The sequence below is a fragment of the Gigantopelta aegis genome, chromosome 3, assembly GCF_016097555.1.
Source record: "Gigantopelta aegis isolate Gae_Host chromosome 3, Gae_host_genome, whole genome shotgun sequence".
Taxonomy (NCBI): domain Eukaryota; kingdom Metazoa; phylum Mollusca; class Gastropoda; order Neomphalida; family Peltospiridae; genus Gigantopelta; species Gigantopelta aegis.
Window position 1 is genome coordinate 67,938,385 of NC_054701.1, and position 22,529 is coordinate 67,960,913.

General features: G+C 36.4%; 1 protein-coding gene across 5 annotated transcripts in view; it reads left to right on the forward strand.

Annotated features, from left to right (window-relative positions):
* The window catches only part of LOC121368863 (zinc finger protein 665-like), a 47,002-nt gene that overhangs the window by 18,217 nt on the left and 6,256 nt on the right, over positions 1 to 22,529 (forward strand). For 2 of the 5 annotated variants that reach the window (XM_041493617.1, XM_041493618.1), the window contains exons 4-6: positions 20,402 to 20,584; positions 21,160 to 21,360; positions 21,896 to 22,096. In XM_041493617.1, the coding sequence (XP_041349551.1) occupies positions 20,402 to 20,584; positions 21,160 to 21,360; positions 21,896 to 22,096 (585 nt within the window). Of the gene's footprint in view, positions 1 to 2,897; positions 5,002 to 9,064; positions 12,745 to 20,401; positions 20,585 to 21,159; positions 21,361 to 21,895; positions 22,097 to 22,529 lie in introns of those variants that run through there. The other 3 variants (XM_041493615.1, XM_041493614.1, XM_041493616.1) reach the window with 2 other exon arrangements.

Consider the following 22,529-nt stretch of genomic DNA (forward strand, 5'->3'; position numbering starts at 1 on the left):
ACGCACATTTATGTGGTACTGGCAGTGGGAGTTTTATCTCTCTAGACCAAGCGCTGCAATTACAATTTACCAATATCTTTAGCATCTAAATCCTAAAGTACTTGGTTTAAAATGTGCTACTGTGCTATCTAAGACACATTTTCTTTTATTTCAACCATTTAGCCTTGTATTTCATTTACGAAGTACATGTACATAGAAGTGTTGATACTATCAAGTGGAGTTTATCAGTTTATACACACACACACACACACACACACACACACACACACACACACACACACGTATATATACATATATACACAGAAAGCAGTTAGTGAGTTACATGTCTACACAACAGCACTAACACTTTGTTAGCAGTATAATTTATAAATTACATGCATGTAATGTATCTAGATATGATGAAGTAAAGTACCAATACATGTTACCGCACAGCATGAGATTACTTGATTAAAAAAGAAGACAGAACAGATTTTACTGTGGTATCAACTACATGTGTATTGCTCATGTGCTCAAACAGAAGAAAGCCCAGGATGTTACTGAAATGTGAATGTACATGTATGGAAGCAATCAAGAACACGAAATAGGATGATTCGTTTTTACGTTGGAAAGAATATTATTTTGATCAGCTATTAATACACTGACCACCAACATGGGGATGTTTTACTGCATAAAAGAAACCTTTTACAAAAGGTACATGAAAGAGATCCTGCAATCACTGTTAAACTCAGAGTGGTTGCATTGTGCAGAAGATGGGAATGAGAATGTTAAAGAACGTTTGAAGAGATCCAGTATATAGTGACAACTGTAGAGTGAAATTATTTCACAGAAGAAAGAACAATAGTGGAAAATATGGACATCATTGTTAAAACAGCTATTAATGAAGTTCTTGTGTACTGTACTGCAAAAAAAGAAATAAAATCTCCATTTGTTCTAATGTTACATTTTCAAGTCTGTTGTGTTGTCGTACATATATTCTTATTTACTGAAAATGGGCCAGTACCTTAGACTTCCAAGGCAAGTAATTTTTGGATGTGTAGTGTTTAAATGTGAGGGCAGGATTTCATGTCATTTATCAGTTCATTAATTATTCAGGATTTCCTTATTACATTACAAGTAAATATTTACTGAAATAAAATTGTTTCAGTTGTAATAACAATGGCATAATGTACATGGAGCATTTTGTTTTAAAAATCTTCATTGGCATAATGTTTCAAAATCATGTAGCGATCTCTGAAATTTGTGTAGCAATGCATCAATAGTTAATTCAACTATCGATAACTATTGCAATTGTTTGCTCAACTATCGATAGTGAAATATGGTCTACAACCAATGCATGTTTTCACTACCTAATAACATTACAAATAACAGTATAAATAATAAGTATAAACAGACATACATACAAACACAAACATGTACATCATGTACACGCACACACAATCAATCATATATACATGTACACCCGTGTGCGATTTTGAGGAGAGTCCAGGAGCCAGAGGCTCGCAAAAATCATATCTATAGGACTCTCTAGCTTGGTTAGCATACGAGCCCACATGGCCCGTAAAAATTATTTGTACAAATTACATTGATTCTTCGAAATTACACAGTCAACATATATCTCAAAATCCTATTTCTTCATAGTTTCATGCCAAACATTTAATTTATCTTCTGTTCTGCTGGAGGCACAAAGTAGGGGTTGGTGGCGGGCTCTAAAGATTTGCAAACAGGGATTCCTTAAACGACACTTAAAGTTTTTAAACAAAAATCGCACACTGACATAGATGCATTCATACATACGTACGTACATACATTATTACATACATATTGAAAAACTGAAATAAATAGTTTTGCGAAATATCTTCCAATCTAATTAAAATTAGCTCCACTGTTACATGTGGATCTAACAGCAGCCCGTTGGAGCTCATGTCCAGTTGACCTTTCATTCGACCAGTTAAAACCTTAATTGCAAAATCATGCCAGTGATTTGAAAAGAATTTGAAAACATTCGCGATTATGCCGAGGGTATTTGAAATGATTCGGGTGAATTACGAAGTATGCCGTAAACTAATTTCAATATAAAATTTGTTTGAAGACGGAAAAAAACACCCTGTGATGGTATAGCCATAAAATCTGTTTATACTAGTATACAATCTAGAGTTTATTACTGCACTTTTCCCCCTGTTGTTTCAGTGTTGAAATAGACCAACAAGTTAGCCTATTGCATAAATAGTCTCACACGATATTTTTAGAATTTGTATGTTCCCAAATAACGTTATAAAAGGCGAAGTGTAATTGGTTGATATTTAAATTATTTATGGATGAAATGTCATCTGGACATGGGAGTCCACGCAATGCTGTTAGATCTACTGGTAGAACTAATTTTAATCAGATTGAAATATCTTCATATTACTGTTATCAAGCGATTTAACAATTCGAAATACTATTGCAATAGTACTATCACTACTATCACTATTGCAATTCTATCACAATTCAGTATTTTAACTATCACAGTACTATTGCAATAGTAAAACTGACCGCAATAGTCACCCCTAACATGTATCAATTCTCATAACCCTGTAATCAACTTGCATATTGCTTAGAAATCATCACTAATAAATATTTTGAAAACAAATATTGGTCAAGGATTACTATTCAAAATATGATCACAATAAACTGTATACTGTAAACATACCATTATGTGTACATGTATGTGCTGTTTGTCGTAATGATAATGAGGTACCTGTGCATCTTGTTATAAATACTGTCATGGCATCTTACACGATACCAGGCTTCACAGTTTGTGTCGATATTTATTTACACTCTTCAGTACGGAGCTTAATAGTATGTGCCTATTTTATCTCGACGGTATCTTGACTGACAGGTGGTATTTGTTGTTTCAGAGATGGACAAAGGTATGGATCAAAAGCCCAGCATATCTTCAGTTCAGTTGGTAGAGTCGGGTGCACAAGATGATAGCACATCAGAATTGAGTTGTGAAGACACACAAAACCCTGAATATAAATGCAGATTTTGCGATTGTCATTTTGATGGAGAGGAGAGACTGAATATCCATATGCAAACTCATTCTGGTCTTAAACGCTATCTTTGTATTTATTGTGAAAAGACTTTTACGGAAAGGTCATCAATGGTTAACCACAAAAAACTGCATTTGGGTCGTGGTGCATGCAAATTTATATGTGATATTTGTGGCAAAAGGTTTCCTCAAAGATTTGCACTTCGTCGACATAAACGTACCCATGACAAAAAATCATTTGGTCATAAATTGATTCAGTCTGTCAAAATTGTTTCAAAAAAGAAAAACTTGGAAACACAATTCAAGACATCTTCAGTAGAAGGTCCAGAGACAAAGCTTCAACAAGCAATAAAGTCAAAAGTGCAGAGCATTAATGTGGTGGTGTTAAAAAAAGACATTACCAGCCATAAAGGTAATAAGACATCAGAATTTAAGTGCCGGTTCTGTGATCTCCTTGTTTATTCAGAGGACAACTTAGTTACTCATATGCAAAGTCACTCTGGTCTGAGGCCATTTGTGTGCCTACAATGTGGGCAGACCTTTACCGAGAGATCATCTATGGTGACCCACAAAAAATTGCATTTGGGTCCTAATGCTTACAGATATGAGTGCAACATATGTGGCAGAAGGTTTGCAAAGGCGAGCACACTTGTTCGTCATAAGCGTACACATACCGGTGAAAAACCATTTACCTGCAATATTTGCCAGAAATCATATGTAAATCAGTACACCTTAAAAACACACATGGCTAAAGTGCATCTTAAGGACAACGCCAAAAGCAAACCCTCAAATTATACAACTTGTAATAAAGGCAGAGTTGATGTTTTTGTATCGCCCAATTTGGAACCGAATGACGCAGACAATTCGGAGCAAAAGATCTTGTCTTGTGACAAGTGCGGTAAAGTATTCACTTGGCACAGTGCTTTGGTCAGTCACAAGGTGAATCATCACGGCTTTCGACCGTATCATTGTGATGTGTGTGGCAAGACATTCCCAAGGAAATCTGTCCTCAAACTTCATCTCTTTTCTCATTGCAACTACAAACCTCACAGATGTGACGAATGTGGTAAACAGTGCTCTACAAGATCCAGTCTAAACTGGCACACAAAAATACATTCAGGTGTCCGTCCTTTCTATTGCAGCATTTGTGGAAAGAGCTTCAAATTCAAATCGGACATAGATAAGCACAGCAAAATACACAGTTCTTCCCGGGAACAGTTTCAGTGCTTAATCTGTTCAAAATCTTATGTCACAAAAGCAGGACTTGATGCTCATAACTTACAGTTGCATGCTGGTGAAGATGATCGTAAACCAAAGGAATTCAAATGTCAATGGTGTCCTTTTGTTTGCTCTACTAAGAATTACCTTGGTAAACACACCGTCACCCATACAGGTCAGAAGGATCACATGTGCGAGGTCTGTGGGCGAGCATTCTCATTTGAATATTCTCTCAAACGACACAGGCTGATGCATTCCAATGTTCGAAATCACCAGTGTTCTTTATGTGGAAAAAGTTTTTTCGTGGTATTTGACCTACATCGCCATATGAGAATGCATTCCGATGAAAGACCATACAAATGCGAGCATTGTGAAAAATCCTTCAAAACACCAATATGTTTGACTAAACATAGAAAAAAAGTGCACTCTGAAAAATTATTTACAGTATATATTGAGTAAATGTGAAACAAATGTAAATCCAAAGAACATAATTTGTTTAAGCATCCTAAAAAACACTAACGTTGACTATAGATACATTAAAAAAAAATTCTTCTGAAAATACTTGTATCTGTGACTCATATTGAAACAATGCATGGGGAAGACATGAGAACTTGATGTATTGATATTTGTGAAAAAAATACAGATAATTTTATTAAATGTATATGTACACTGATGTACCGCATGTCATTTCGTGAAGATCGGACATCAAATGTCCTCATATCCTAGCTGCTTTAAATTAATTTTCAATTCTTCGGTATGGTTCTTACATGGTGTCTGGTTTAGGGTGGGGTGTTGTTTTTCATTTGTTTTTTTATACATATTACTCTTCAGTATCGCACTCAACAGGTAGTATTTGTACTGTGAATCAATCATCCATTATCTTTAGTCTCCATCAATGTTAAAAACATGTACAAACAAGTTGGCATTGTCAGATAAATGAAGCTTATTAGATTTGAATTGTTGGAAATCCCAAGTCATGAAGAAGGGTAGGTTTTGTGATTTATATTTCAAATTTATTTTAAGAAACTAAAAACTGAAAATTCATATATATATATATATATATATATATATATATATATATATACATACACACGTACATACACACGTACATTCATTTAGGTCTTAAGCGCTATTTTCTTGTCATCAACATAGACCTGCAGTTAGCTACACGAAATATTGTATTCAGGTTGTAATGCTTGCAAATAATATGTATCTGAAAGTGTAGCTAAAGGTTTCCTAAAAGGTAACAAAAGCAAATTATCGGCCAATTTTGGGACAGATTGGTAAAGCCTATTCAGAGCAGATCTTATCTCCTGACAAGTAAATGTATGGTAAGTATTCACTTGGAAAAGTTCTTTGGTCAGTAGGCCTTCCTTTAGATAAATTTAGTTTGAAGATATTTGTTTGACAGACATGGAATTACATTTTAAACACATATGACTCGAACAGACAAAAGGATAATGTGGAGTTTGTGGGAAAGTGTCATCTCTTAAATTAGAAATAACATTGGCTGACCAGTATACCATTTAAATTTATATAATATACTGTTTCATGTTATATATGACCTACATGTACATGGTCTACATACATGTAACTACATAGATTTAGAATGCATTCCACTGAAAATAATGCATATGTACAAATTTAAACATTGGGCAAAGTGTTGAGAATGCATTCCACTGAAAGATCACATACTATTGTATAGTGTTGATAAATGTCATTATTTTACTAAGCATAGAAATGTTAATATTAAAAGGAAATGATACAATGTTCAACAAATGTTTAAGAAAGTCACTAGCCCTCACAGAAGTTTTGGCTAGTGCCCTCAAGTAATACAGTTGATCATTCCACTAGCCCAGACCAAACATTTACTAGCTGGAACCGAAGGCTAGTGGATTTGTCGAACCCTGGGATAGGAATATTTAATGACCACCTAAGCACTTTTTATACACCTATCTATGATGGGTCGTATTATGGTATGGTGTTGTCCGTCCATCCATATGTCTGTCTGTTAACTTTTTGTTGTCAGGACCATATCTTGCATACATATACATACAGGACCATCAAAACTCATGTGTAGGAACAACTTGGGATGGCTGTTTGCATACCGTATTTGACCGGAAATAAGCCCAGGGGGCCAAGACAACTCATTGTGAGCTTAGCATGGGGTGGGCTTATTCACAGACAAGGGGCCAGTTTTGTTGAGAAAATAAATAAAAAATAAAAATAAATAAATAATAATAATTAAATGAACTAGGAAGAAAACAAAAATCGTTCAGTAGCACCTATTAATTAGTGTTCCATTTGTTATTAATAAATAATAATTGTTTATTAATTAAATTGGGTTTTTTACTAGTATCTAATTATCAGAAACACACCTTCTATGTTACAATTACTTACCAGTTCTGTTTATTTACATCCAAAATTTAATGCTGAGAAGACTTAAAACAACAGCAATTAACAAACTCAATAGTGTATACACGTTTTTGACACAGGCAGCCAGCTTACACTACAAAGAATTGTCAATCTAGGTCATTGTTCTTAGCCAATCAGAATAAGGTATTTGCCTAATTAGCATTAACTGCGGACCCAGTGTGGTGGTAAAAATAGACATTGGTTTTTGGTTCAGACTTGGGCTTGTGTACTTCAAAGAAATACTGCAGGCATGAACATGTTATACACTGGTATTGTGTTACATTTGTGTTTAATTATCTGCAGGAGGTATGACCTTTTAAATGAGCTTTGAGCAAACTTGCAGTTTCATGTTATTTATAAGGTGACGAAGTTGGGGGTGGGCTTATTTACGAATGAGGGCCTAATTTCTTAAATGCTATCAAAATGGAGGGGGGCTTATTCAAAGACATGGGCTAATTTTCGGTCAAATACGGTACTATAACTAGGTCACTGTGACCTACTTTTCACATAACAGTAAGTCCTTGTTCGGACATACAGATGCATACAGGACCATCAAAACTCACATGTAGGAACAACATGGGATGGCAGTTTGTCGCGTTATATTACTATGTCACTGTGACCTACTTCTCACGGTCTACTGCACATAACAGTAAATCCTATCTTGTATACAGATGCATATAGGACCATCAAAACACATATAGGAACAACTTGGGATGGTGTTTAGTCCAAAACAAACTGTTCATCCATCCTATTCAAAAATTTCACATAATTAGACTTAAATCATACTTGTAACATATTAATTAATATAGATATGGTTTTCCATCAAACTCCTGATGGGCGTATCATGTACCTCACCGGTAATCTTGTTAAACTGTTGCTAATGTTTGGTGGCGTAACTTGGTTATTTCAATTTTTTTTAGTTAAAGACAAAACCTGCTGTTGTATATACATGTATGCTAGTCCTACTTAATAGAAGCAAGGGATCTGTTTAAGAGGAGCTGTAACTCACTCCCAATCACTCCCTTAAGATTAGTTCAAGGAGAGTAATTTTCAGCTCCCCTTACCATGTGTATATATGGTATCAATATGGAAATATCTTTAAACAGCTTCCCATATTACAAAGCATGGGGCGCAACTAATCACTTCCCTCAATTGTTTTCATGATAAGGTCTGATGTATGCATTTTCCCATAGACCGGATAGCTCATGCTTTGGTTTTTAATTCATCAGTCATGATAAGTACATTACTGAAACCATAGTGGTCCACTAAGGGTGACCTATATTGCCCCTCAGACAAGCATTTTATCACAATGTGTTGATGGTCATATGCCAGACAGTATATTTTACTAAATGTAAATGAAAACCAAAGTACTGGTATGTGGAGAGAAAAAAAACAAAAACAAACAAACCCAACCATTATGTTTGGTTAAGTATGAAAAGTTTTAACAAATGGTATCTTTTATTACATGTATATGTACACACAGAAAATCCCTTGTATTTTCGACACCCTAATACAGTAATGGCCAATGATTTTGTTTATTTTTGAGGTGCTGTTCATTAGTTGCCGGCTACTGTTACTGCCGCCTATTTTTCATGCATTCAGTAAATATACCGGCATTGTGGCAGGCCATCGGTCTACAGGCTGGTAGGTACTGGGTTCGGATCCCAGTCGAGGCATGGGATTTTTAATCGAGATACCGACTCCAAACCCTGAGTGAGTGCTCCACAAGGCTCAATGGGTAGGTGTAAACCACTTGCACCGACCAGTGATCCATAACTGGTTCAACAAAGGCCATGGTTTGTGCTATCCTGCCTGTGGGAAGCGCAAATAAAAGATCCCTTGCTGCCTGTCGTAAAAAGAGTAGCCTATGTGGCGACAGCGGGTTTCCTCTAAAAACAGTGTCAGAATTACCATATGTTTGACGTCCAATAGCCGATGATAAGATAAAAAATAAATGTGCTCTAGCGGCGTCATTAAATAAAACAAACTACTTTTTTTCAGTAAATATTGCCAGTTACTTTTCTCGAGCAACCTATTCTTACAGATAGGAACTCCCTAATGTGGACGAAGAAAATAGGTTTTTTTTCTCTTTTTTTAAACCACAACAACACTTGTATGGTATGATTAAAATGTTTTCTAATACATTTGATTACTAGTACATGTATGTACTACTACTACTACTACTACTACTACTACTAGAAAACAGGCACTTAATATACTATACATTTCTGCATATTTAGGAAGAAAAGTATGTGGATAGTTTTAATACATGAATGTTTTATTGTTATGTATTATATTACTTCCTGGTTTTTTGTGTTAAATATTTAAGAGTATGGATCTTGACAATATTAATTTTATCTCTACAGTATCATAATTGACAGGTGGTATTTGTTGTTTCAGAGATGGATCAAAAGCCTACAGTATCATCGGTTCCGTTCCACCTGGTCACAAATATCGGACGGTCATTAAAGACGGATGATACAGAAGATGATTTCCTTCCAGAGCTGAAAGCTAGTGATGAAATCATACCCAAGTGCAAGTTTTGTGATCGCCTATTTGATAAAGAGGAACAACTGAACAAACATATACAAATTCATTCTGGCATTAAACCTTTCATTTGTATTCATTGTCAAAAGACCTTCACCAGGAGGTCATCTATGGTTAGCCACAAGAAATTGCATTCATGTTATAATGATTACAAATATGTGTGCGACATATGTGGCAAAAGGTTTCCACAGAGATGCTCTTATCGCAGGCACAAACTGACCCATTCACTTGGTGAAACGTCGATTCAGTCTAAGAAAATAATTTCAAAAGATGACGGTGAAATGCATGCGGAAGCGCAGTCCAGCACAGTTTCAGTGGAGAGCCCAGTGTCAACGCTTGAACAGTCAATAAAGTCGGAACAGAGCAGTAGCTCACCAGAGTCGAAGGATGAGGATGCAATCCATAAAAGCAAAGAAACGTTTGAACGCAAGTGCAGATTTTGTGATCTGGATGTCGATACAAAGGAAGAATTAGCTACTCACATCTTGATTCACACTGGTCCAAGGCCCTTTGTATGCACACAGTGTGAACAGACCTTCACTGAAAGATCATCTATGCTTACCCACAAAAAATTGCACTTGGGTCCTAATGCTTACAGATATGAGTGCAACTTGTGCGGTAGAAGGTTTGCTAGAGGGACCACACTTGTTCGTCACAAACTTGCACATACTGGTGAAAGACCGTTTAATTGCAAGCTTTGTGAGAAATCATTTGCAACCAAGTACACGTTGAAAACACATACACTGAATGTGCATTTCAATACCAAAACCAAACCAGCTTACAAGAAAACAAGAGTTGCTGTTTTTGTACCGCCTGATTTGGAACAGAATGGTTCCTCCGATCTGATACAGCAGAATATATTGACTTGTGACAAGTGTGGTCAGTCGTTCAATTGGCACAGTTCTTTGATCAGTCACAAGATAAATCATCACGGCCTTAGACCGTATCAGTGCGATGTGTGTGGTAAGACATTCCCAAGGAAGTCCGTGCTCAGACTTCACATTTTCTCTCACTCCAATTACAAACCTCACACCTGTGATGAATGCGGCAAACTCTGCTCTACAAGATCAAGTCTCAACTGGCATAAAAAAACACATTCACATGACCTTCCATTCCCATGTGAAGTTTGCGGCAAGTGTTTTAAGTTGAAGTCGTATGCCAATAATCACATCAAAATACATAGTTCTTCCAGAGAGCTCTTTGAATGCTCGGTGTGTTCAAAGACCTATGCTACAAAATCAGGACTTGATGCTCATAATCTCAGACTTCATGCCAGTGAAGACGACCGTAGGAAGAAGGAATACAAATGTCAGTGGTGTCCTTTTGTTTGCTATGATCGGAATTACCTTCACAGGCATTCTGTCACCCATACAGGTCAGAAGGATCACATGTGCGAGGTCTGTGGGCGAGCATTCTCATTTGAATATTCTCTCAAACGACACAGGCTGATGCATGTAAGTGTTCGCAATCACCAGTGTCCTATGTGTGACAAAAGTTATTTTATTAAATTTGACCTACATCGCCATATGAAAATGCATTCTGAAGAACGACCATACCAATGTGAGCATTGTGCAAAGTGCTTCAAAACAACAGATTGTTTGAGCAGGCATATCAAAAAGGTACATACTAAAGACATTGCAGTGTTTGTTTACTAAATTACATGTACTACATTAACAACATAGGTCATTCTTGAAAAAAGATGCACACTGAACACATTACAATGTACGTACGTACATGTTTAGTATGTTTATCAAGTGTAGGAGAAAGTACATTTAGAAACCCTGGTATGTTTGATTAATACACACTTAAACCAAGTACACTCCAAAAATATAAATGTTTGCCCGAGAATAAATTTTTAAAAAGAGCACATTATATACATGTATATAGTGTTTTGGGCTTCTTCTTTTTTTGGTGGTTTTTTTGTGCTAAATGTTTGAGCAGATATGCTTTACTTCTGCTGCTGAGCGAATAATATATGTTTAACATGTTTTTGTACATACATTTTATAGTCTTACTGTTTTTCACCCATGGAGTTTTGAGTGAGAGGAAAAGTACAATATTTTGAACCAAATTTTGTTATACACTATGAATCATTGAATGCAAATGGAATATATATGTAGTATTTACTGTCAGAATGTGGATGTGAAATCATGCATCTGCAATAACCTTGAAAGTCCATTTCACCAGACTTAATATTAGTCTTCTACTGGTATGATGTCATAGCTGTATATAAAATCTACATGTAGCATATGTCGGAAATAAAAATCCTTTAGTTTCGGGTGTTACAGTATATATCATTACTTGAAAACTTCTCAGCTTCTTCAGGCCTTAAACTTAAGAATTTATCTTCCATTGCAATTTAAAACAAAATTGCCATGGGTGAAACGGCCCACTGACGGCAATTTAAAACCTGCACACGGCAATTTTTAAAAAGAGATACTTTTGAAGCAAACAGATGACTGCAAGATTATTTTGCTGTATGAAGACATATTTTAAATATACTAATGTTATATACTGGTGGATAATGTACACCAGACAAACATTTTGCCATGATTAAGGAGCTTTACTGATGGTACTTTTTTTATCATCAGTGATGTCCCAGACCTACGGCAATTTACATCTCAGCAGCGGCAATTGCTGTCAGTGCCGTCATTATTTTCGAGCTCTGTTCTTGTTCTTTGATGAAAAGCTCATACCTTGTACAGTTAGTAATTGCGTACTTCGAAAGATCCTGCAAAGTTTTCAGGATTTGTTTTTTGTTCAGTGTCATTTTCATTCCTGATGTGTGATGAAACATGGTTTAATTTTAACCAAATATACAGTAGATAAGAAACTAATTTGGTTTGTTGTAGCTTGATATCTCTACCCACCCCAACACACACACACACACACACACACACACACACACACACACACACACACATTAATTCCAGTGGTAGATTAGTGGTGTGGGTATTTTGTTTCCTATTTTTTTAAAAATGGGACAATAATAAAATACAGGTAGTGTGTAAATGAAATGTTGAGTGATACATGTGTCTTCAATAATCTCTTTACTTTTGCAATTTTTTTTTTTTTTTAAATGAAGGAGAAAATGGTTATAAGCAACAGAATATATTAAAAGATATTTGGTTACAAGTTTCCAAAATTAATCATTGGGGAGGGGTGGGAAGGAAGTATTATTTTATATGGGGTGAATTTTATTTATACATACAGTATTTAGTTATACCACTAGACATAACTACATGGTTTAAAATAAATTTTAATTGTTGGGGAGGTAGATATTTTTTAAAAAAAATTCTGGAATTTTCCCCTCCCCATTCCCTTATTTGATATTTTCAGAAACCGCCCTTGTTTGACATAATTACTCAAGAGGAAATATGTTTGTTTGAAAACAGCATTATGATGTGTACGTTATAGTACATGTATAATACTTATTGCTGATTGTTTGTTAATTCATACAAATGTGTTGGCTGATATTATGTTGTTTGCATGTCATTTTAATATAGTATATTAAAGTATTTCATAAAGCCATACTTGCTGTTTTATTGTCTTTGTTTAATGAGCTGACTATATACATGAATATTATATATATTTAATCTTCAGTTATTCCATATTCAAGCAAATACATTACATATACATGTAATATTGTTTATCCTGCTATTTTTATAGATTAACCCCACCTCTAGTTCTTATGGGGACCTAATTCACAAAGATCTCTTGAAATCATATTGCATCTTCCTTTGCAAAATCTTTTACAAAGTTGCAAGAGAGTAGTAAATTGAGCTCTCTTTAATGTATACAGGTCAGGGTTTCTGCCAGAGGGTAAAATGGATATGGCACCATACCAAAAAATTTAGCAATGTTTAGGTTTTTTAAAGTTAACTTTTGGCAAAATTAATTAATTTTATCATTACTGTATTTTTTTTAAAACCCTAACCCTAAACTTAACTCATTTTCTTTCTGGGGGAGGTCTGGTTGCATTCAGTTGTATAGTGTCATATCCATACATTTCTGGCAGAAACACTGCAGGTACCCATGTACCTGTATTACAAAAATTGGTCCATTGTCTAAGAAAGTAACCTGGAACAATCTGTCAAAGGCATGTACATTAATACATTTAACTATATGTACAGGTACATTTGTATACCAGACGGTTAAAACCTATGAGTTTTGTGTTTCTTGAGCATGACAAATCTTGCAAGACGATGATCTCTTGGAATTAACCAAGACGAGCTACAATGAAATTCTAAGCACAAATATTAATTGAACCCCAAATTGATACATTGTATGCATGGCGAACAAATCCATGAAATTTTATGGCATTTTCCTATGGTACCCTGTAGTTGACTACATGTACATACATTTGTACTGTCATGACTAGCTAACCCAGGGCTGATCTCTCTAATCTAATGGGATGTTTTGGAAAGAAGCTTGGGATTGCTCACCAAGAGCTCATCTAAACAACAATAATTGTTGCCTAATTTCTTGCATACACGTGCATCTGTCGGTTGTTGTGCATGCAGGACTTGATATTTTGAAGGCCATAAGTCGAGTGTTTCTGCTAGAAACATATTTTTATATATGCCCATCTATGATGGGTCATATTGTATGGTGGTGTCAGTCCATCTGTTAACTTTGTCCGGACCATATCCTGCATACAGGACATCAAACCTAACATGTAGAAAAACTTGGGATGGCGGTGTGTCGCATACTATTACTAGGTCACTGTGACCTACTTTTCACGGTCTACTTTACATAACAGTAAATCCTTGTCCGGACCATATCTTGCATACAGGACCATCAAATCTCATGTAGGAGCAACTTGGGATGGCAGTGTGTTGTGTATTATTACTAGGTCACTGTGACCTACTTTTCTTAGTCTACTGCATATAACAGTAAACCCTTGTCCGGACCACATCTTTCATACAGATGCATATAGGACCATCAAACCTCACATGTAGGAACAATTTGGGATGGTGTGTGTGTCATGTACTATTACTAGGTCACTGACCTACTTTTCACGGTCTACTGCACATAAGTCAGTAAATCCTTGTCCGGACCACCAAACCTCACATGTAGGAACAACTTGGGATGACTGCGCGTACTATTACTAGGTCACTGTGACCTACTTTTCAGTCTACTGCACATAACAGTAAATCCTTGTTCAGATCATATCTTGCATACAGGACCATCAAACCACATGTAAGAACAACTTGGGATAGTGGTTGGTCCAAAACAAACGTCATCCATCCCATTGCAAAAATGTCACATAATGTTAAATCATTTCTATTACTAGCATCTTATCTCAAAATTAAAAAATATATCCATTAATTTTCAAGAATTTATGGTATGTAATTTTACTCTCTGTACCCTCGGCATAAACCCTGAAATTGACACCCTCTTTTATGTACATGTACATGTAATTAAATAAAGTTCTGCAAATGTTTATTTTAATACATTGAAGAACGTGTAGGTACTGCCACCTCAGATACTTTTCGTGTACCATATATATTTCATAATTACATTTAAGGATTGTCTGTTATTTCTTTAATTTCATCTGGTTATGAACCCAAAAAATCATCCTGTGAATCGGCGAGACCATTCTCACATAAGTTTGCAGATTATTGTTTTGGTTCCTACCCAAATGAATGTATAAGAAATAACGGACAATCCTTATAATTAAATTTAAAACACATACTGGTACTAATAATAACTCTAAAAGTTCATATTTTATTTAGAATTATTTTTTGGTTCTAAATCATTAACACTCGATAAAACAAAATTGGAACATAAAGTGACTTCATCAGATACAACGTTCCCTGATGACATAATGTTTACATTCATCGAGATAGAGATAGAACAAACTCACGTTGATACAGTTGGACTAATGAGATGGCAATGTATTGTAATGAATGCAATAGAAATTTAATTATATCACATTGCATTCGGTACATATAAATCTGCCTACTTTTCTCAAACAGCCTCCTACTTTCAAAGATGATGAACAGTCTGTACCTGTCATTCTGGGGCCTAATTCACAAAGGTCTCTTAGGCTCTGCTAGACAGCAAAGCATACTCTTTGCAAGTCTTTTAGCATTTCACTGTAAGATCACAAAGTTGCTAGAGTTTAGTGAATTAGGCCTCTGGGCCCCGTTCCACAAAGCGATCTTAGCGCTAAGATCACCTTAAGTGCATATGTTAGCTGTGCAGTTACAGTGATCTTAGGGCTAAGATCGCTTCGTGGAACGGGGCCCTGGTCTGTTGCCCTACACCGAAGATTAGCATTGACTTTTAGCACTTATAGTGTGCTTGGTGCTGCAACTAATCCATGCTAGAGAACTGATCGGATTGTTTTCTGTTCCAACCAGAATTACATAATGTATATCAGTGATTGAGGTGTGTGCTATTCATTTGGTGCTAACTGGAAAGAGGTACACGATGTATGTGTTAGGACTGAGTTTTACTGTTCTACACCGTGTAGGTACAGTATCACAGTTAACATTCAGCATTCATTTTTATATGGGTGGGTTGTAGCCCAGTGGTAAAGTGTTCGCTCAATTTGCAGTCGGTCTAGGATCAATCCCTGTTGGTGGGCCCATGGGGCTATTTCTCGTTCCAGCCAGTGCACCACGATTAGCATATCAAAGGCTGTGGTATTGCTACATAAACCGGAAACACATTTGGGGGGGGGGGGGGGGGGGGGGGGGGGGGGCTTAATCATTGACTGTTGGATAATTTTGACACCTTATAATCTTTGTAGAGAAAATCTGATATATTTTTCCATTAGTTACAAGGTATCTTTTATGTGCATGATCCCACAGACAGGATGGTGCATACCATGGCCTTTGATATAATAGTCGTGGTGCACTGGCCGGAACGACTGACGGGGATCGATCCCAGACTGACTGTGCATCAGGCAGGCACTTTACCACTTGGCTACTTCCCGCCCCTTAATGTTATGAGTAAACTCGAAATGGATCAAAGTAAAAGTCAAGAGTTATAAAAATGAGTGTATTTAAGATATACAATAGTTGGCAAAATTAATGAATGTTTAATGATGCCCTAGTACAAAAATACACCTAGGCTATTCGATGACAAACAAAGGTAAGTACATGTATATGAATATGGTTATTTACATTAAAAATTATATAATTATGTTTGGAGGTTTTAAATGTGTAAAGAGCTATGGGGGAGGGGGGAATACAATAAAAAAAATACGTAAGAATATTTTTTAAATGTGTATAGAAATTAAAATGTTTCACATTTAATATTAAGATGATTACATGCCACCAAAACGTGGGCTCTCTCTCTCTCTCTGTGTGTACACTGGCAATGTTAACTCTGAGAAGGAGGGTACTTTTTAAAAAGAAATTAATGTGTTAAATGTGTATGGTCAATGAGAGCATGACAAAAGATCACACCACTCTCCCAGGACTGGCTTGACAGAATGAAGCATGTTTGTATGCAAACCATTCCAATCATCTTGCCAAGTTGAAAAGATGTTTTGGTTATTATCGTGTACATGTAGTATGATATACACTATGTTTATGATTAAGCAGTAAGGTATCTTTGACCACATATTATCACTAGTTAATAGAATGAATGAATGTTTAACGACACCCAGCACGAAAAATACATCGGCTATTGGGTGTCAAACTATGGTAATGCAAACAAATAAAGTGATGATCAACATCAATATAAGAATTCAAGATTTAAATAAAAACGGTGTAAAGAACTGTGCAAAAATACAAATATCACAGATAGATACAGACTTTTACTCAAAATTTCAATTTTGTGCTGTATTGGTCATTCTCAAAAAGAATGTTACACCCCTGCACCACGGTGAGGTTACAGCATGCACAGGGGCACTAGTTAATAGGTACCTACATTAGAAAGGAATGTAATGTAATAGCTATCACAATATTGTATGTCATTGGCTGAAATCGAGAATACATGTACATTAGGTAGAGACAGTACTCATATGTTTTGTCCAATGGAACAACAAGGTGTTGTTTTGGACACTGGTCACATACAGTCTGGTGCAGAAACATTGCTTGTCTGCATAAAAAAAAAAGAAGAGTATTTGGTTTATGACATTCCAACATATTTGATCAACAACTACAAATTGAACATAAAACTCACACATTTGGCCTAGAGATTTAAAGAGAAAAACCATTACCCAATCTGGTTATCTGGGTTATTGCCTTTTCAGGTCATAATGGTGATGGCCTTTAACAGTAAAGATGGGTGGGGTTGGGGGTTTTCATGTGCATCGATAGACCAAATTGCTGATAGCATTGCCTTGGTGGATCTGTTGTTACATGTATACACATATGTATGTTTGTATGTATGTATGTATGTATGTGCTGCCCTGTCTGTTGGAAAGTACATACATGTACATGTAATAAACCCCTTGCTGCTACGGGGACGAGATGTAGCCCAGTGGTAAAGCGCTCACTTGATGCGCGGTCGGTTTAGGATTGATCCCCGTCAATAGGCCCATTGGGACTGGTTTTCCAATAGTCTGGTGAATGGAGACTTCACGTGCAAACTGTTATTGATAAAACATCTAAAATGATCAGTTGCCTTCGGTCGCTTAAATATAGGTTATCTAGGAAATCGTTGGACAAAATATACAACACATTTATCCTTCCTCTTTTGACTATGCTGATGTAATTTGGGACAACTGTACATTGCATTTATCTCAGCAGCTTGAAAATATTCAATTAGATGCTCTATGCACCATTTGTGGTGCTGTTCGTGGAACATCTCATCAGTCATTATACACGGAAACTGGTTTTGTGCCTTTATCAGAGAGAAGAAAATGCCACAAATTATGTATGATGTATCGACTTTGTAAAGGTATGACTCCGGCTTACCTATCCCAAAAATTGCCCAAAACAGTATCAGAACATTCTCGCTACCCGTTGCGTGATGCTGATCACTTGCAGGGATTTAGAAGCTGAACAAAACTATTTTCTGATTCGTTCAGGAGTTAAATTATGGAACAAACTACCAATTAATACTAGAAATTCTTTATCCATAAGTTGCTTTAAAAAACACTTATATGCAAACAAAACTAAAACTCCATTTTATTTTTACATGTGTGAGAGAAGACCAGATATTACACTGTCGTCTTCGTCTAAATATTAGCGACCTAAATGGACACAAATTTACACGTTTTATATCGGATACTCCAATCTGTGCCTGTGGCCATCCTATTGAGAATTCTGAACATTTCTTACTCCATTGCCCAAACTATGACAGACAACGTGCTCAATTTCTATTTGCTTACTCAAATTTAAATTACAAAGTGCTTTTACTTGGAAATCCAAATTTTTATGACCAAGAAAACATTGACATGTTTAAAATGGTTCAACAGTTTATTTTTGCAAGCAAACGCTATGACATTATCTGACAATTCTCATTCATTCATTCTGTCTCTCTCTCTCTCTCATTCTGTCTGTCAGTCCTCCTGTTTCTGTTCATTTCTCGTGTGTTGTGTGTGATTGTTTTTCTCACAACTATTGTTTTGTCTATGTTTTGTAAAAATTGTATTTGTAAAATGTAGGGAGAGACCTTAATATAGGCATCACCTGTTGGTCAATCCCAAACGTTGAACGTTAATAAATATTGTTTGAAAAAAAAAAATAGGCCCATTGGGCTATTTCTCGCTCCAGCCAGTGCACCACGACTGGTACATTAAAGGCTGTGGTATGTGCCTTCCCATCTATGGGTGCATATAAAAGATCCCTTGTTGCTAATCGAAAAGAGTGGCCTATGAAATGTCGACAGCAGGTCTTCACCTCCAATAGTTGTGTGGTCCTTAACCATATGTCCATGTGTTGAGTACGTCATGAAATAAATCATTTCCTTCCTTGCTGCTATCGTAATTGAACAGCCTGTGTGATGTTAATGTTTACTTTTTTCCCTTTTTCTAATTTGATGACTTGAAACTAGATGTGGTGTGTGTGTGTGTTTAGGGTTTTTTGGCCTATCATGTACCTCACCAGTATACTTGTTTCGTCCCCCCCTCCCCTAAGCAGTGTAGAAAGGAAAAGAATAGTTGTTTAACAACACCTCAGCACATTTTAAACTGTTACTATTTGATGGTAAATATACGGCTATTTTGACATTTGGTTAAAAAAAAAGAAGACAAATTAAACCTGCTGGCACAGCACCACATAGGCTATTCCTACTGAAATAATAACTGGTACATGCACATTCCTATACATGTAGTCAGAACAACCTTTGATGTGCCTGTCCAGGGCTTGAAATAGGAAGTAAAATATAATCTGCTGGGTTTTTTTTTAATGAAGTATTGCCTGCTGGAATTATGACAGAATGGGGTTGGTGGAGGGTTTTGGACAGTTTGTGAAAAATTAGGACCTCTGATAATAACGAGCTCAGCCTTGGCAAAATAGAAGATGAGATGATTGTACATATATCTGTCTCTTAGAAAAATGACCTGCGATTTTTTGGTAATTTTAGCAGGTGATTTTTTTTTTTTTTTTGTTAAATGCTAGGTCTAAAATATACATGTAGACTGCTTTTCACAGGCCTCTATTTTGAACCCTGCAGTCATGGGACACTGGTTGGAATTGGTGGTGGTGGGGGGAGTAAAAGTCCATTAACGATGATCAATCCTGCAATGCATATTTCACACTCTAGGTGAGTGTTCTACTACTGAGCCAGGGTTTCTGCTAGAGGGTATGGTGACATACCCAAATGTTTTTGCAGATTTAATTTTTTAAGTTAAACTTTTGACAAAATTAATTACTCTTATCATTACTGAATGATTTTCTTGAACATAACCCTAAACTTAACCCATTTTCTTTCTGGAGTAACAACACCCCCAATCCCACCCCCACCTCCTGTTGATTGTGATTGCATTCAGTTCCACAGCGCCATACCCAAAAACTTGTTTCTGGCAGAAATACTGTGAGTTACAGTACATCCAGCCCGTGGGTTTTTCAGGTGGTCACTGGTATATATTGTATATATTTCACAGGATGATATACATGTATTAATAATTATCATATATATATATATATATATATGTATATATATATGTATATATGCATATATGTATATATGCATATATGTATATATGCATATATGTATATATGCATATATGTATATATGCATATATGTATATATGCATAAGAATTTTATTTTCATGTTTTATAGGTATTTTTATCCGGCTAGCCAGATCATTTTACTGCACTATCTGCAACAAGGACATCTACCGAGCCTCGCACGCCAGGCGACATGCATTCGTACACACCAAAGAAAGGCCACATAAGTGTGACCAGTGCGGGAAATCTTATCAGCGGCCCGAACATCTGAAAGAACATCTCAAAATTCATGCAGGTAAGAATACAATAAAGTTTACTAGAAATACAATACTAGGAATGTAAGTAAGAGTTCATAACTCAATTTGATCTAGTCGTAATCAGGCCCATAGGAACAATATCTGGAGTGGGTAGCATACAATCTCTAATGGAGGGGGCACAGTCTAGTGTGGAGATGGCACAAGCTACATGTATGTATTTATCTTTATACAGAGAAAGGAAAAAAACCAACATTCATTTCATCCTCAAGTGGTCTGGGTATGCCAAAATACCTCGCATCTCCCATATTATTGGCATACTATATAAATGACATATATGTAGGTAAGTGACCTGATATTGCTTGGATTTACAACAATCATAAGCTGCAGTCCCATGCTGTAAATCTGATTTCTGTATTTGTTAGGATGATGATCCCATTAGTTCCCTAAAGGGGAGTAGTATTCTACACTAATAAACTGTCCTCATTTTTTAGATGTCTGATTGTAATTTTGTTCACGGTGTTAACTCACTGCTAGCTTTCCAAAATAATCTTTACTCTTAGAAAGAAGTTCAGGGTCTCATCATGTTTTTGTGTTGTGGTTTTTTGGTATCCAGGCTTGATAGTGCCCAAGAAGAGGAAGAAGAAGAAGCATACTGGATTTACGTGTACCATTTGCCACAAGTGGTTTCGGCGGCCATGTTACGAGGAAATACACATGCGAACCCACACGGGCGAAAAGCCATTCTCATGTGACGAATGTGGTCGCTGCTTTGCTCGGGAAGAAGGGAGACTACTGCACATGAAAGTCCACACAAGTTTGTACCTCGCTTCATCATTCCCTGGCTTTGGCGAGCAGTTTATTCTTAAAGACTAAAATCCATCAACATTTTACTTAGATGTGCATGTTCTTTTTAATGAAAATGCCTAAATATCATCTTGCATGTACTTACTTTACAGATTTGTTCAAAAAACCCTTGGACAACCCCAAAAGCAGAGTTGTATGACTAGGTCGACTGTTAATTTGATATTTAAAGTGCTATGAAGTGGATTAATATTTGACAAGTTTTCTTTTTTGGTGAATGTACACCTTAGAATATGTTCTCTCCCCACACCGCTACAAAAATGGTAGCTCATTTGGTTATGGATGACTGTTTAACAGAAGTGGCCATTTAAGTATATTTTACTGTATATTCATAAAATTTATTAAAATTATAGAGCGATGTAACACGTCCTAATAATGTAGCAACCAGTTGTATGTATGAACTGTGTTATTTTCCTACTTTGATGTAACACGTCCTTATAATGTAGAAACCAGTTTATGTATGAACAGTTTTATTTTCCTCCTTTCAGCTCCTCGCCCCTCCAGAAAGAAGCGACCAGATGGCTTCACTTGTGAAATTTGTAACAAGTGGTACCAGAATTTCTCCCATCAGGCACGACACATGCGCACACACACAGGCGAGCGGCCATGGCAGTGTGACAAGTGCCACAAGCAGTTCAACCGGAAAGAGAGTTACACCAAGCATATTAAAGAAGACATTTGTGAAAAACGTGAGCAAAGGATCGACTTTCAAACCATTAATGTTTAAATTATGGTTTTAATTAATAAACTCATCAGAACAATTTTGTTACTAATACTTCAAGTAAGCCTGCTCCTAGGCAATAAAAAAGAATTTATCTCATTACCTGCAGGTCCCAACCCACCCATCTCTCTCTCTCTCTCTCTCTCTCTCTCTCTCTCTCTCTCTCTCTCTCTCTCTCTCTCTCTCTCTCTCTCTCTCTCTCTCTCTCTCTCTCTCTCTCTCCCAACCTCTCTCTCTCTCTTTCTCTCTCTCTCTCTCTCTCTCTCTCCCTCTCTCCCTCCCTCCCTATCCCCCACTGGGTTGCCCTGGGCTATTTCTTATTCCAGACAGAGCTCTACAACTGGTATAATAGATCATGGTATGTACTATCCTGTCTGGGATGGTGTCGCTTTCCTGTTTAT